At 51.8% G+C, this 17007-nt stretch overlaps 1 protein-coding gene across 3 annotated transcripts in view; it reads left to right on the top strand.

Moving 5' to 3' along the window:
• The window catches only part of SLC38A10 (solute carrier family 38 member 10), a 47226-nt gene extending 32083 nt beyond the window's left edge, over positions 1-15143 (top strand). For 2 of the 3 annotated variants that reach the window (XM_065563748.1, XM_042840947.2), the window contains 5 exons: positions 5444-5614; positions 5940-6413; positions 6994-7116; positions 11413-11592; positions 11734-15143. In XM_065563748.1, the coding sequence (XP_065419820.1) occupies positions 5444-5614; positions 5940-6413; positions 6994-7116; positions 11413-11592; positions 11734-12977 (2192 nt within the window). In that variant the 3' untranslated portion in view covers positions 12978-15143. The remainder of the gene's footprint in view (positions 1-5443; positions 5615-5939; positions 6414-6993; positions 7117-11412; positions 11593-11733) is intronic. The other variant, XM_042840948.2, reaches the window with a different exon arrangement.
• The last annotated feature ends 1864 nt before the right edge of the window (positions 15144-17007 follow it).

Consider the following 17007-nt stretch of genomic DNA (forward strand, 5'->3'; position numbering starts at 1 on the left):
TGCCCGCTCAGCCGCTGCAGCGCTCCTGATCCCTGGACACTGCTTTCTTCACATCTCCACGTGACGCAGACTTGGCTGGCAATGAATTACCCTGCTTTAATCAACACCTTCCTGCCCCTCCCTTTGGCCCTGCCTGGGTTTGTTTTGGGAAGGGGCTAGTCTGTGGCCCTGAAGCCTTCAGAGCAGCTGCATCCTGTAATTCGAAATATGTGCAGGGCTGGGGACTGCCCTGCTATCACCTGGGTGCCCTCCATCGGACACATCTGGTTCTTATTTCTTGCACGAGGCTTTCCCAGAAACACCTGGCTTCTCTGCAGGCAGCGCGCAGTTTGTTTTTAGCATGTTCTTGGGGGGTTTCTCACCCCCCTTTTAATTGATGAGTTGCCTGGTTGAGGCAAAGCTTGGAGCTGAGCTGAGCCTTTTACCATTTTGCGTTCTGCGTCTGACTCTTGCCTGTCAGCATGTGAGAGGAGTTTTATTGGTCTCTTTGATGTTGTGGAGCCCAGAACTGTACAGACTTTCATTAAAACCCTGCCCTGTGGGCCCTGGGATTATGAATATTAGAACATTGCCCTTTTATGTGAACACGTATTGACCAGTGAACTCTGAATAGTGTTTTCACTAATGACACCCAAGTGCCCATTACGGCCCCTGCCTGTATTGCGTGAGGTTTACTGTCAGCGGCTCTTTGGGAAATGTTCTGCTATTACATACAGTGGGGATGTATGTTAAAAGGTTGCTAAGCTGCCTGTGAAAGCTCATGAAGGCAATTATCCGTTTAAAAAAAAAGGCTAATTAGGCAATTTCTCTCTGTATTTGAAAGCACCCCAGAGGGTCTCATGGGGCGGATTAAGATTTTTTTAATATTTTTCAGCTCCTTACTTGAGTGTTGCGGCTTCATTTTATTTTATTTTTTTCATTGTGCAATATCTTGTAACAAAGGTCTGATTCATGCCCTTTGTGACAGCCACTCCTCGAACCCTTGTGCTTCAGCTTGTTTGAGCCAGTATTTGGCGGGAGGTGCCCCCTAGTCTGTTTCACATTTAACAGGACTTGCTTGGAACTGGGGGCACTGTGCTCAGAGCTGGGTTCTTTCCTTTGCCACCGATCTGTGGGGTCTCGGGATCCATACAGGCTCCTGGAGGCACTGCCACTCGAGCAGCTCAGATTGACTCTGTAGTCTGCATTCCCACGAGAAACCAGCCCAGATCCCACGCTGGTCCCCGCCAGCGGAGGAGCAGCCCCGGCGTGTGTGCAGTGTGGATTGGACCCAGTTACTGTGCTCCCTTCGCTCCTGACGGCTGCAGGAACAGCTTGACTGCTGTAGCACTCCCTAGTGCCTTTGTGAGGGAGCTTTTAATAGGGCCTGTGACACAGAAAAGGAACTCTCACCCTGGTGTAATTTTGGTTCATTTTTACGGCTGGTGTGTCAGGAGACAACTGTGAGCTAATTTCACTGATGCCATTCGATAACCTTGTGAAATCTGTCACCATTGCAGAGCCCGGGGAGGGGTGGCACGGCGCACTCTGTAATCACTCGTTCCCATTGGCCTTGGAGAGTGTGGGGACGATTCCCCAGCCCAGATCAGGGCTGGACTGTGGGCTAGACTCTAAGTGCTTGCTGTTCAGACATGCTCAGCACCTCTGAAAATCAGGGTCCAAGCCTTTCCTTGGTTTTCTGAACCATTCAGCCCCCGATCCCCCTCCACGCCCAGCCCCATAATTGGAGGCTCCGTTTGTAGGGCTTCCACAAAGATGAAACCACTTCAGTACAGTGCTGTTGGGAGCCAGGTTAAAATGCTCAGGTCTGTTCAGGTCTTGCAGCCTTGTCAATGAACAGATTCTTTTTCCAGAAGAGTCGAACGTCGACATTTATTACCTGCTCAGTGTTGACAGTGTGGTCGGTGCTCTCAAGGCTCAGAGAGCCCCTGCCCAAGGAACTTGGTTCCACCGGGCATGCCAGCTGATCAGGCTTCCCTGCCAGCTGCGTGCCAGCCAAATCGTTTTGATCGTGTTGAGGCTGGGCCTGCTTCATTCTAACCTTTCCCCTCTCCAAGGCCAAACATCGTGTCGTGCAAAGAGGGGGATTGGGGTGCTGCAGCGGTGGGGTGAGGGTAGAAACGCCCCTGACCTCAGCCTAGGAATTTGGGGGGGCGGGAGCTTCCTGGAAGCCGAGCTTGGACCGATCCGGTCCTAGGAGCGGATCTGAGGACTATCTTTGATCAGTTTCAAAAAGCGGACAATGGAAGCAAGGGTTTAAAATCCAGGGCTTTGCAGCTGTTAGCGCCCTCTCGTGGTTAGAGCTGGGGAAACAGCGCCTGATGACACTGCCAAGGACTGAAAATAGCCCTGTGTTGGGAGTGATACCATGGCCAAAAAATGTATTTTCTTCCTCAATTCGACAGAATCTTCCCAGTGCCCCATCCACTCTCTGCTCTTCCCAGGCCACATCTGGCCTCCTTTTCCTCAGTTCCCCCTCCGCTGAGGAGGAAGAGAACGATGCCAAGCTGTCGTCTCCTCCTTCCGAACAAGCAGGAGCTATCGATGCAGGCTTCAGCTACAGTCGTTAACATGGTGGACAAGAGTGATATGAAAACCACGCAAGGAGTAATTTGTAACGTCTTTCTGGGGCCGTTGCTGGAATCCCAACCAGAAGCTGTGGGGGAGGGAAGCTTTTAGGTTGCTAATCATGCAATTTTATTGCAGCCTAGAGACATTGTTGGCAAACCACTTAAGAGGGAAAAAAAAATCTGTTTCAGGAAGTCTTGGGTCCCCCCCATATATCTCCAAAGGGAGACAGCTGCTAGAGGGCATTGTGTGCTGGGCTGGTTCTGGAAGGCCCAGCGAGCAGCAAAGAAAGCCCTCTTGCCGTCTGATGCTGAGATGTTGTTGTTGTTGTAAGGCAAGAAGCTTTTATAGCCTCTCAGCCCTTGCCTGTAAAGTCCAGCGCCACTCATAAAACATTCAGAGGCCCAGCATTACTGTAACGTTATCCAAAGGGACCTGAAAGACGACTGTACAGTTAGTGATTATTACACATCCTGAGCAAAATTGTTCTCTGCAAACCACATATAGCTCCTTGTAGGGTTCCATGCAGCATGCAAGGCCATTAATTCACGCCCAGATGATGAACTTAATTTTGTTTCCTGCTGAGAAAATGACAGCTTAGAGGCAACTTGGCCTTATTACGGAGTGGAGGTTTGATCTGTTTTTGTTTTGCTGTGTGGTTTTTGGAAATGCGTGTAACGTGCTAGCCATCTCGTGATATACGACTGGTCCTGGGTACAGCCATGGGGCCTCCACCAGTGATTTCATCGTAGGGGAGAGCTCACTAGTTTCACCTGCTGCAGTCCTGCTGTGAAAGGCAGAGGTAGGAGCCCTCTTTCATTACCCGTCAGATGGTAAGCTCAGCGTGTTTGGCTCCCGAACCCTTTTGCTTTGCTTATGAAATGTTGGGGTTGCTGTAGAATTAATCCCACTAATACCCTGGCCCCAAGGAACGCTGGGTGTATGGCAGATCTGTAGTGAGCCTTCTCTTGAATGAGCCAGACCTCGGTCAATGCAATAAGGACTGAGGTGCATCGTTACCAGGGACCCCGTAACAAACTAAAGCTTTTCTGGGGCAAACCAAGTAACTTGTGGATTGTGAGGCTAGAATTTGGCTAGAACATCCTGGCTCCGAAGGGCAGAGCACTTTCTTCCCAGGGCTTGGCAGCCCTCTCCGGGAAGCCTGCCATCCTCCCAGAGTTGGTTCAGAAACGCTTGCTTCCCTCCCTCCCCGCCCCCAGGATTCTGCCTGGCTGCCCCGCCCGCTAATGAAGGGCTAGAAGCGAGGGCCACCGAGGCTGGTGGGGCCACATTTGAAAGGGCGCTGGTTGGTGATGTGCTGAAAGGGACACAGCCCCGTGTTGGGAAAGGGACAGCTCGCGGGAATCCGTTTTCCCTGCAGGGGACGGGGCGGGGCAAAGAAGGGAGAGCACATCTCCCCCTCGCCCGTGCCTTGCAGCCACGCTCCACTGGGAGAAAAACTCGCCTGCCAATCGGCATCTTTCCATTGGCTTCACTGGGCAGTGACTCTGGCCCTACGTCTTCCCAGGGAAGGGGAGCGAGGCTGCAGATGCAGGCTGCGTGACCTGCAGTGTCCACCATTGCTTCAGGCCCCTTTTCTTATTTACTTAACCAAAGCAACCTTGAAAACCACCCAGACTTGAACTAGTTTCCCAACCTGGCGCAGTGCTCTAGGGCAAAGATTCCACGTCTGTCAGCTGCTCCAGCCGGGCTTCCCACACGGGCCTGGATCTTGTACTGTTCCGTCTATTTCACAACTCACACAAGACCCGCACAGCTGAAATTGTGGCAGTCTCTCTTTCCCATGAATTCATCTGGTAACCAACTGCACCAGTTCCAGGGAGGGGGAGGAGAACATTGAAAGAAGTTTATAGCATTAATTCCCCAAAGGAAATTTGAGGGAGGGGTGGAGAAGTGTGTTTTTGTGATAGAGAAAGTAAATATTTCCAAGTTCATTGGACACAAAATGCTCTATGTGATTTCATCTCCCAAAAGCTGGAAAACAATCTGATTCCCTCCTCTGTTTTTCCTCTGAAGCCGAGGTTCTCGAACATTTCCATAGTGTGGGCTGCTGCTGAGAGTGGCGTATGGGCGGCACCTACGTTCCCATTTCAGAGATTACGGCCAGAGGGGACCATTCGAACATCTGGCCTGATTTCTTGTACAACACACGCCAGAGAATTCTTCCACCCAGTAACCTCGCTATTGATCCCAGTAACTCGGGTTTGATTGCAGCAGGCCTTTCAAAAGGGCATCCAGCCTTCCAAACAAGGCATGAAGAGACGGAGAGTTTGCCACTCTCCTGGGAAGTTTGTTCCAATGGTTAATCACCCGCATGGTTAAAATTTTGTGCCCAATCTCTCTGATCCCCTCCCACTCGGTCCCATTACATCCCCGTGCCAGCTACAGCAATTGTTCTTGCGCAGAAGTAACATTAGGAAACTATTTGATGTGCCTTTCCTGTCCTGAGTGGAGCCTAGCAGCTGGGAAGGAGGATCTCCGCAGAGCCACCGGCGGCTGCTGGTCTGGAGCGCGGGGCTCTCTGAGAGATTAAAAGGAGCTCAGGCCCGTTCATTGTGGTGGCGGAAAAGAGCGCACGATCAATGCTGCCATCTGGTGGTAGTTCGTGGTAGCATGCAGCTTTTGTCAATTGTGCTGTACTGTTTTTCTGTATTTTGATAACAAAAGAGGGATGGCTAGTAAAGAAAACTAAGCACTGACAATTGACTGAGGAGCTCAAAATTGCCTCCTAGACCCGTGTCACTTAGCTGTAATCCTGTTTCTCCAGCTGACAAAAGAATTGCCCTGATTCCTTTTATAGATTGACAGTGCAGCCATGTGTGACCTCATTCAATTAACTGTGCCATGCTTACAGTCCAGGACCCAGTTGCGGAAGGGGCGGAGGACAGCCGTGAGACACCGAAGCTGCCGAACGAGAAGGAAGAGATGGAACAGCCACAGATCAAGGTGCCCATGGACGTGCCCAAGAGAGACGAAGCGAAGGCCAAGCAGGAGGAGGAAGTGCAGCTCGACCGGCCTGACCAGGGTATCCCAGACATGGGGCTGGGGAGAGGGCGAGAGCTTAGAGGTGCAACTTGACATACTTGGAAGGGATGGTTAGCAATATTATTGCAGATAATTCATGATTGCATCCCCGTCCAGGCCAATTCCCTCCCGGGCCTAGCATGGCTGCTCCTGGAGCTCGCCGGATATGCTTGCGTGTGGCTAGGCAGCAAGGCCTGCTCACTGGAAGGGGTGACACGTATCAGGGCAGGAGGGTACACACGGGTCTGACATGGGTCTGCTGGGTGGAATTTCGCCAGATCCCACCAGAGGGGCCCATTGACCTTCTCCCCTCCCCTTTTCCCCAGGGATCGCTTTACCTGTGGGAGAAGCCCATCGCCATGAGCCGCCTGTCCCACATGACGCAGTTGTCGTAGATGAGGGGCAGGACCGGGAAGAATCCAAGGAGAACAAGCGCCCACCGGAAGAAGCCAATGCAAATCGGCTCAAGCCGGCCGTGGAGAAGGCTGCACAGCTGGATCCCGAGAGAGAGGAGCCCAACCTGGAACCAGGAAAGGAAGATGGGGCTCACAACCAGCTCCAGAGAGAGGTCGACAGGCCCCTCGAGGGCCCGAAGAATGCCCCGGAGGTGCGGCGAGATGGCCGACCGCTGTACAAAGATCTGGAGCCCGGCAAGCAGGTGGTCGAACCGAGGTCACTGGCTGTCCTACTTGGGGGCGAAAAGAGAGCTGAGGCCGCAGGTGGAAGGGAGAATGCAAATCTCCAGCAGGCTGGGAACGTTGCGGAGGCTGTGAAGTCTGTAGAGAAGGAAGTTGACCCTGGTAAGTCATCTCCTGGGTGTCTCATCTGAGCCAATTCTCCTCTTGTCTAGGCTAGGGGAGGGCAGCGATTGGTTACTCCTCCCTACATTCCAGTGTTCCCGTCTAATTTCACCAGATTAGCATGTGAATATGCACAGCCCCTTCAGCAGCTGTTGGGGGAAACGAGGAATCTGGTGTCTTTGACAGCTACTATAATATCTGTCAAACAATTGTTTGCTAGCCTACTAAATGTCAGGTGCCGTGCTGTTGTTATGTGTCTCACAACTCACTGGGGACGTGGAGTTGGGAGATCTTGACAGGTAACACATTGCTAAGTGCCCATCTAAAAGCTAGCAAGGACGGTTCTTGCATTTTAATTGGTTAAGGTAGTTAGCATTGGCTCTCTGCCAGGAGTCTATAAGATTGTTAAATATTTTTTTTATTACTTCCCTTGCAGTTGTCAGGTTGAATATAAACTGCGTTGGCGGGGGGCGGGCGGGGGGGGGAAGGCGGGACAGAGTGTGGAGCTGTTTTTAGAGAACATCTGCCGCTTCTTCCTTTCCAACCAAAGAGCTGAGTTGGTCGGTCGGTCTGTCCGCAGGTGAGAAGCAGGAGCTGCTCCCGCCCGACAGGCTGGATCCAGCGCAGGTGCAGCAACCGCAGCAGAGAGAGATCCGAAATGCTGAGGACAAGCCGCAGGAGAACGCCGACAGCAAGCTGGAGGGTGAGTGAAGTGGGGTTTAGCCTCCCCACAGCTGCCAATCGCCCTGGGAGCCCGTTGCCTCGTTAGGTGGCATGCGAGGGACAGCGAGATTGTACCGCCCAGACGGTTTGGCCGTGGTGGTTGGGATCATGTAACTTTAGGCCGGTGGTTCCTTTTGGCTTTTTGCTACCTGCCGTTCCATGCATGCTCCCTCTGCTCTGGCACCGCAGCCCTGATCCCGGCCAGGCGCCGAGGGGAGGCGCTGGAGAGCGAGCCTCTCCCACACTCACACTCCTGTCCTGTGGGGCTGGGCCCCGCTCCGGGGTTGGGACCCGGCCCAGCCCCGCGACCCATCTGGAACTCCACTGTACCACTGATGGGTTGGGGCCCAGCGGCTATAGGCTCTAGTGCTTAGCGTCTGTCTCGAAGGGCTAAATACTCCAGGAGAGGATGGCATGTTTCAATGCAAAACTTCCGCCAGCCCTGTTGGTGCCGTGACCCATGCTGGACTGTAGGCCTGGCGCTCTCTCCCCTTCCCCGCCCAAGCTTAGAGTACAGAGCGAGGCCCCAGGGTGAACAAGAGCGAAGCCAGAATAAAAGCACAGTGGGAAATGGCTGTGTGAACTCTGCTGTGGGGAGTTACACATCCTTCGACCGATCCTGTTCCCGCCCGCGTGGCTGCATGCTAGCTCATGACACACAGGTAGGTTGGTGAAGTTCAACTTCTCCAAGAAGAGCGCACTGGCCGGCTGGCTCTTCCCACCGCTGCAAGGGTTTGGAGCCTATGGCCTCTCAGCCAGCCCAGCGGGGGCCTCCAAAGGCACTTTCTCCCGTTACAGGTGGGCAGAGACACACCAGTCTGCTCAAGGTAGCAGGGACTCGGGTGGATTTGTACTCGGGTGACTAGCAAGAGCCACCACCCAGGCCGCTGTGGCCACACTGCTATTGTTAGTGGGCTAGCACGTGGCCGGCTACCTGCACAGGGGAGCAGGCTGCCAGCTGCAGTGTAGACAGACCCCGGAACGTTCCTAGCATCTGCCAATCTGGGATGGCAAAATCCAAGACTCAGACCCAGGGCTCGTGTCTGGTGGCAGGTCCCCGCTGCTAGCGCCCAGTTGCTCACATTCTCGCCATGGTGGACTTGAGAGACTGACTCAACCCCGGCAGCCCTTGTGTAACCCGTGCCCAGATCACACCTGTGTTACTGGAACAGACCAGGTTCCCGAACAGCCCGAGAGCAGGTTAGCTGCAGGCCCCGTGAATTGCTGGATGACGCTAGGCTACATCCAGGGAATCTCCGTCGTGGGAACAGATCATGCGTACCCTGCTAACTGCAGCTTGGATGAGGTGACACCGAACATGCCATATCCTGAGAGGCTGCACGTATGCAGTGCGTGTGCGGGACACGCGCTTAGGTGGCTGTTTGTGCAAAGTCTGTAGAATCTAGCATTCATCTGGCCGTTTCACGAAGGTGCCTTCCCCATATCCTGCCACTAAAGATTATTTGATGCTTTTGACTTGTTCGTTTGCTTTAAACAAAAAAGAAAAGAAAAATCCCGGTTTTCCTAATCTGTTTCTCTTCCTTCTGCATCTCAATGGGCCTGAAACAGCTGAGATTAAAAAGCTAGTAGCAGGTATGAACCATATTGAATTGTAAGGAGGGTTTAAAATCCCAGGATCCAAGTGCAAGTGAACGAGTAACATGCATGGCCTCTGGGCTTGTGAATGCATTGCATGAGCGTACGTGTTCGCCTTCAGCCTTGGGCAGAGAGTCAGCCCCAGGCCTCTGGGCTTTAATGGCACGTAAGAGGGTGTGTGGGACTTGTCCCGTTCCTCTGTACAGAGCTGAATCCCCCACCTAAACAAATGGGGAAATGGTGGTGGTACAGCCAGGGCCCACAAGCCTCCTGCACGGATGCCCCTCACTGACAGTAACTTCTCTCTGGGCTCCTTCCCCAGCTCCTGAACCGTGGCCCCTCGGGATGCCCAAGTCCTCTGCGTTTTTTTGTTAAATCGCTTACGATATTTTTTTATCAGAGGTGTGTTAAACCCCCCCAAAGCGAGTCAGGGTCTGACACGTTTCCCTCCACTCTCATTCGGATCAGAGGGAGTGTGATGGGGTAGCAGCCCAGCGGGTTTTGGGGGTGTGAATAGGTTGAGAGAGGAGTTACATAGGCTTTCAAAAATCTCTATGAAAACCAGTTTGATTTGGCTTGAAACCTTCTCCTTCAGCATTGCTACCCAAAGCTAACCATGCAGAGCTAGTGGAGTGCAGTCCCCAGAACGTGAGAGTAGAAAGGACTTCTGTTTGCCCTGCCGAGCTAAGTGCTGAAAGTAAACAGACATGGGGGGAAGGAAACTGCACTCTTCCAGTGATTTCACTTCCCCCGCCCATAATGGAGCTTTTGTAAATGGGAATATAAGGGGAAATTCCAAAGTTGCTGTTTGTTTTATAGCATTCTGCTGTGCACCGAAAATATTCCCCTTTATTCATCTTGTGGGTTATTAGCAGGACAACTTCCCTTTTTAATTTAAATGGCATTTTACAGGCTGTTAATCTTTGCCATGAATTCCTTTGGGTGCAATTTTCTGGAAACTCCCAGAGAGTTTTGGAGAAATGCCACTAGGCGTGTCGGGGGTGGGGGGAAGCACAGGACAGGTTAGCACTGTGCAGTATATGCAGTGGGTGCATTTCCTAAGAAGAAAGATGTCGTAATGTCTCCATACAGACAGGGTGTCTGCGTAGTTTGCACACTGCATGTAGCTTGCACGGTGCCTGGCTCAAATCAAGTCCGTGTTGTTAAGCCCTGACTTCTGAGCACTAAACTAACTCGTCAATTCAAATAGAAACGGTGTGTTCTCCAGATCTTCCCCCACTGTGTGTCTGTGCAGAGCTAGTGAGCAGGATTTTCGTCCTGGTTTAACGTAGTCTTATGATACGTTATTGCTGCGTCCTCTACTCGCCTGTTTGTGAGCACCGCTCACTTCAGATTTCATTGGCTGAAATTTACTCCAGTTCAGACTGGTAATCTAGTCCCTCTGCCCTCTCCACAAAGCTGTACATTGGCTCCCACAACCTTTAACCCCAGGACAGCTAAACCTGAGCACCCAGCCCCTGGGTTGTGCCGTGTGTTAGATTGCTGGTGTTCAGCTGCAACCCAGGTCTGGGGCGGCGGTGTTGGGTTTTCGGAGCCCGTGCCTGCTGTTAGACATCACTTACCTGCTCAGGATAAAAGCGCAGTGTGGGGGTCAGGTCTGGGGAAAAGAGAGGGGCATTTTCCCAGCCCTACCTCCAGCCAGCCCTTGCCCATTTGAGAGGCTAGAATCAGATGTCACGCATTGGAGGCTGTGCAGATCTTCCACGTCTGGGTGCGAATGCTCTGGTAGGCTCCCTGGGCTGGGCGCCCTCTCAGTAGGGTTCAGATGAGCTGCTGGACTCCTGGCCCAGAATGATACGTCTTTGCTCAACAGTAGCTAGGAGGAAATGTTCTAGGCCCACTAAAATGGATGAATTCTCTCCAGGGGTCAGAGCTAGAACTGCCATGTTAAGCCCCGGCAGAGGTCATCGCAGACCCTGACAGCAGTCAGAACTGCCTATCCATCTGCCCCTTTGGGGATTAGAGAAGGGTTTTAAAAAGCAGAAGTCCTCTTGTTTTGAATCTGGTTAGCCGCTGACTGTCCCTTATCTCTCGACCACCTTGCTTCAGAGACCTCTCCCCTTCCAGGATAAATACACGTGCACTGGTCAGTCTTACTCTGAGTCTCCTGCCTTTTGTGTGAAAAGCAGCCTCCAAAACATTGCCCAGTGTCGCTTCTGCCACTGTCTGCTCTGGCTGTGCACGTTCGCTGCAGAGCCCTTGGCTTTCCTTTTGTATGTGGGAGGGGAAGAGGGGCGATCAGACAGATCACCCCCTACACACACTTATTTGCATCTGGCTGCTATGAGCTTTCAGTGGAGGATCTCTGTGCTGCTGATAGAGGGCCGTATTGTGATGCCCTTGCTCCCCCCATGGCAGTGGGACTGTCCGAGTAGGGCACTGCTCTAAGTGAGGAAGGGTATCGCAGGCTGGCTATGGCCACGAAGTATTACAGCAAAACACGGTGGGTCACAGATATGGAGGAGGAGGATAGCTATCGAAATGAATCGTTACGTGGTTAGACTGTGTGCAAGCGTTATTTTTGGGGGGAGAAGCATGTACCCACCTATCCCTCTCCTCCCAATAAACACAGGAAATGTGAGGAGCTGTTCTGCCGCTCCCAGCAAGCTTCATTTTCTTCTCTTTTCCCCCCTGCCTTTTTTTTTTTTTTAACCATTAGAAGCCGGGAAGGCCAAGGTGCTTGATCACGCCGTCCTGCTGCAGGTGATTAAAGAACAGCAAGTGCAGCAAAAGCAGCTACTAGACCAGCAGGCGAAACTGCTCGCTGTGATTGAAGAGCAGCATAAGGAAATGCACCAGCAGAGGCAGGAGGAGGGAGGTGATGAGAAGCCAAAGCAAGGTAAGGATGTGGCTCACAAACACCTGCCACTCTCTGGGGCTGGCACGTTGACAGCTCTGAAGAACATGCAGGTGCACTGTGGAAAAGGAAAACTGCTGCTGGGCATTCCCTAAAAAAGAACTTTCATTTATTTTTCTGCAGCAGAAATACCCCAGGAGCCCGATCTGCCTCTTACAAAGAGCAACGAGGAAGAGGGCCGAGATGTTAAAGCAGATGTTGCTGCAAAGCACCTTCCTAAGGAGATATTGGACCCTCCTCAGCCAGGGCCTGGCAATCAGCCTGTTGACTTAGTGGAGCAACACCAAGGGAATGTAGATGGTCTGGAAGAGGCTGTGCACAGACCTAGAATGAAGTTTCCTGTTCAAGTCAGTGTAGCTGGGTCTAAAATTCCTGAGGCTCTTCCTAAGGGTGGGAAGGTCCCACAAAACAAGGCGAACAAAGTCGTTAAAAACTCTCGAGAGAACTTAAGGGATCCACTTCATAGCGATGATTCACGACAAGCCAATGACATAGAACATGCAGTCCAGGGTGCAGGAAACCATCCAGAGAAGCCCGCAGCCAAGGAAGTGGGGGGAGGGCACGAAGCCAAAGCTGTGGGAGATAGCCAAGAGAAGAAGAGTGCCCTGGAAGCTGGAGAGGTGGTGGCAGGAGCAGTCACTGACACCCAGAGACAGCTGCCAAGGGCTGTCAAAGCTCAGGAGACAGCAGGGAAGGGTCCAGAACGAGTCTTTGGTGCGGACTCTAAAATCAAACCAGCAAATAAAGAGGAGCCCAAAGATCTGGAACGTCCATTGGACTCTTCAAATAAACTGCAAGTAGCAGAGAACGTGCAGCATAAACAGGAACGTCCGAGACCTGGAAATGACGACCAGGCCGATGGAGCTGGCCGCAAGCAGCAGCAGGCTTCCCAGGTCGATCAGGCCGGCAAAGTGGAGGCTAAGAAAGAAGTTCTCCGGGAAAAGGCAGTGGATATGGAGCAGGGTCCTCAGGGAAGCCACTTGAACAAGCAAAAGGTCCTGGATGAAAAACTTCTCAAAGATCCTGCTGGGAAGAATGCCTTTGAGAACGACGTTGCCTTAAAGCATGAGAAGGGAGCAGCCCCCCTTGCGGATCAGAAACCAGGCCAGGAGAACGTCAAACCAAACCGGGACCTGAAACTGCAGGCTGACTTGGACCTCCGGAGGAGGAGACGGGACCTGCCGCCTCGCCTGGAGGAGGAGACTGAGGTGAGGGAAGGTGTCATCATTGGTCTCAACCCTCTTCCGGATGTGAAAGTGAACGACCTCCGCAGCGCCCTGGAGACCAGATTAAACCAGGCAGCAGAAGGTGCCCAGCAGGTGGTTCACAGTCGGCAGATCAAACAAATGGCAGAGGAGGAGGTGTGATGAGACCCGGCCTTGCTCTATTGGTGGTGAAGCCGTTATCGCTCCTAATGTCTGCGGTATCCAACATTCCGCGTAGCAAGCGACCATTTGGACTCCAATTGCATACACGACTGCTGACAGTCTAACCCAGCAGCACTTGGACTCAGCCCCAACACTCCTCGGGCTGATTCTGACCTCAGACTACTCTCTCCATGGAATTGGGGGCCGCCATGGCCCATCCATTTACTTCAATGTTAACGTCCTGCCCGTGTTTGTCATGGGGGTGACTGGAGAGTCAGTGACCCAGAAAGAGAAGCTCCGACTGCCCTCTGGCTTTCGAAGGTCCTCCCCATTCCCAAAGGGTCTGTGCTGTTTGGTTCATGTTGAATTGCCTTGTCCGTCCTGCCCCAATTTGCCCATTCAGTATTGAGGCACATCCCCAGGTTGCTCAAACTGTCTCCTTGCAAATGTTTCTCCAATAAGTGCATTGAGTTGCTTAGTCCAACTTATCTGGGCCTCGAGAGGGGGAGCTCGCACGGCTCCACTTCTCCTGGAATGCTGCGATCCGCATTGGAAATACGGCCGCTAGGACTGGGTTAGCCTATTGCTGGGGTCCGTTTGCCCAATGGGAAGCCGTTCCGTCAGCTTTACGTGTGTTGGGCTGAAGTTTGTGCTAGGAATATCAGTGTAGTTAATGTCCGATGCTGCCTTAAACAAGCACAACGGCTACTGTTGTGCTGCTCCTTCCTCCCAGGGATCATTCAGTTGGCCACATACTAGTAATAATGAAGAGCTTTACCTTCTTCTCTTCCTTGGCGGTTACGTTGCAGATTGTGCTTTCAACGGGAGTATTCCTGCCCAAAGTGCATGAAGGGGCTTGTGCTGGGAACTGCAGACTCCCTTCTTCCCCTCTCAAAACGGCTTGAGATTTCCAGCAAGAAGTAGCAGATATCAGGGAATGAAAGCGTATGATTTCAAGGGACAGTGTCATGGAGGGTTGGCTCAGAATCGTACCTACCTCTCTTCTCCCTTTGCAGAGTTCATGTTCTGTTTGGTATAGTTGTATCCCCCAGAGCAATTGTTCAACGTGTAATTAAATCCATTGAGGTCGGTAATCAAGACACTTGGGTAACGTATACATGAGCAGAGGAAGGAACCTCTTAAGAGAATTGGTTTGTTTCAAAAGTTGGGGATCAGTAGTAAATTTTAAAGTGTGGTAAATGAGAGACCTTGACTGCCAAATGTAAGAAAAAAATCCCCCAGCTTTCACTAGAATGATTGACATCCGCCCTACCAGGAGCCTGTAGACCTCAGCAGAGTCGGGGTTTGTCCGGAATCCTTCAGTAACTCCGCCTCATTTCGTTCATATCCAATCAACCTCCTGGAAGCGGGAACTATGTAACTGTTGTGATGGGGGCTGGTTACCAGGAGAAATACTAGGGGGGATGACTCTGCCTTCAGAGTAGAGAACTCTGAGCTCCTAAAAGGGAAGAACAGGATTGGGACTGGTCTTTAAAGTCGGCCAATTATTGAAGTGCTTACATCGCTGTGGCAGCTGAACATCTTCAGGAGGGGCGTTTGCATGCATCCTGAAGTGGCTGTTGTAGACGGGACTGCCATAGCTGGAGTCTTCTGGAGTTCCTCCATGACCCTGTCTCAAAGCACAATTAACCCGTATCTGGGACTCTTGTAACTTCTGCTCTGGGGCAGGAGGCCCTAGAACGGCCTCCGTGTGATTGTTAGCGTTTGTGGACGTCAGATGCAAGTAAGACACGTGCTTTCAGTGCAGCAGTCTCCTCTGCTCATGGCCAAATCTAAAGTCTGCCCCCGCTGCAAGAACTAGCCCTTTAAAGCTCTAAGGGAGCTCTGGGGGCGGGAACTAAATACTCCCTATGCACACCCGCCCTGCTTGCCCCTAACTTGTGTACAGGGATCTCCCTGGCCTCTGTCAGCTTCGTGCTGCGATCCTGCCTGGCACGGGGAGCCCTGTTTCTCTTACACCATGTGAGCAGCAGTTTAGGGGGACCACGTGCTGCTGTTGAGGTGCCTGCCGACCACAAAGGGACCAAAGATAATTCTGAAATTCCTCAGCACCTGGAATTGGCCAGTGTTGTGAATGAGACATTCCCAGCTGGGAAAGGCTGAGGAGTGGCCACGCCAGGCCAATCAATAAAATAAGTTAAAGCATTTTGAGCTGAACTCTTCTTGCTGTAACGAGCACCGTTAAGCCGTTCTCGGCCCTTGGGGGGGCAGTTCCTGCTGTCCAGCATGGGACGTATCTGCGTCCCTTCTGCCATGGCTGCAGCTAGTGGCTGGGCTCCTCCTGGCGGTGAGGGGAGGGGCTCCGTGTGCCCCCAACTGGGAGATTTCATGAAATGCCACTTTGATTGTTTAGCTTCAGGGTGAGTGCAGTGTAAAGTGGGGCGCTCATGCCCCAAGCAGTGACCTGCTCTTATCGGAGTGCTTTTCATTAGCTAGCACCTCCCTCACCTCTATCAAGCTGCAGCTTGGATTTACTCATCCTTGTACCCAGCATTTCCTCCGTAGCCCTGTGCTTAACCCTCTAAACGTAACTAGTGTCCTTGCACTACTGCGAGGGCCCCGGCAGCCTTGAGGGTAACATGAGCCGCTAGATGAGGAGCTCTGCCATGGTTTGTAACCTTGGCCTATTTCTTCCCTCGTCTTAGGAGTTTCAGTGCTTAGGTTTTCAAAGCTGCAGTCTGAAAGCCTGTATTCACATGGGACGTGGAGGTTTAGCAGCAAGGTTCCCAGTTGTAGTGGGGCAGCTCTTTAGCGTACCATGGCTTTAGCTGAACTTAAGCATTAGTCATAATATGGGCAGAGATACTGAAATCTCGTGAGCTAAAGCAGAACCCTCTCTCAAGTGCCCTATTCTGCATTTCTGCCCACCCTAACATTCCTTGGACCCTGTGGGAAGGGGAGATGGAATCCTAAATTCTCAGGAAAGCCACATGACCAAAGCTAGCTCTAGAACAATGGGGCCATCTGAGAGTAGGCTAAGTGTACTGCAGCAAACAAAGGGAGCGTAGCCACTCATTAGAATAGAAGCTTAGTTTTAGTGCAGTTTTTGCTACCCTTTCCAGACTGCATAGTTAAATTGTAGAATAAAGAGCAGGTCTTAAAACACTGACTCAGATTTTGGAGTTTTATTTAAAAAAAGTTTCCCAACATCTATTTACATGCATTGTTTGAAACAGCTGGGGGAGGAGGTTGCATGAAATAGAGTTGAGTATTCCATTATTCGGCTCCCATTTCCTTCTGATTTAATTAGATTATGCAAATTCTTCTGTCCTGGAACTACGTGATTACAGCTGGACAGACACCAGCCAGGACTGTAAATCTAGATTCCAGTCCCCTGTATTGTTACTAATGCATTCACTTCATTGTCTTCTTTGCCTGTAAAAAGAAGTGAGTCAGATAAGCTAGGAGGAAGAGGATTGGTGTTTTCTGATTACAACATCCAGTTCCTGCTCTGTTGTGAGGACTTTGCCAGATAAGCTACCCACACTAACCAACAGAACCAGTCACCATGGCGGAGAAAACAGCCCCACTCTACCTCTGTACTTGTACTATCCCATGGTGTCAGAGTAGTTCAAACATTTGTTCATTCTCACAACTTCCTTGTGCTTGAGGGGCACTGTTATCCTGCAGCACAGACTGTAACTTGCTGAGTCATAGCTGACAACAGATTTCCTTATCCCAAGTGCAGAGCCTTAACCACAAGACTATCGCTACAGTGGTCATTTCTGACGTATTAGACTTCAGATGCCCTGGGCATGAGTCCTAGGTTTGAGAATTACTTCCCCAGACCCATGTTTTGCCTATGGTACTGCACCAAAGAGAGTATAAACATGATAGCACTGAACTCTCCAGGCCTGTCCCCCTCCAAGAACCATCCCGCAGAGTGGCCCCCGAGTTTTTGTGTGTACAGATATTCCCTGCAACATACTGCCTGGGTGAAGCACGCCTTCAGGGCCTCAAACTCCTTCATGCACACGTCCTTCCGCAGCTCGGCACGGCCTGTGGTCGT

This window comes from Chrysemys picta, chromosome 12 (assembly GCF_011386835.1).
Source record: "Chrysemys picta bellii isolate R12L10 chromosome 12, ASM1138683v2, whole genome shotgun sequence".
Taxonomy (NCBI): domain Eukaryota; kingdom Metazoa; phylum Chordata; order Testudines; family Emydidae; genus Chrysemys; species Chrysemys picta.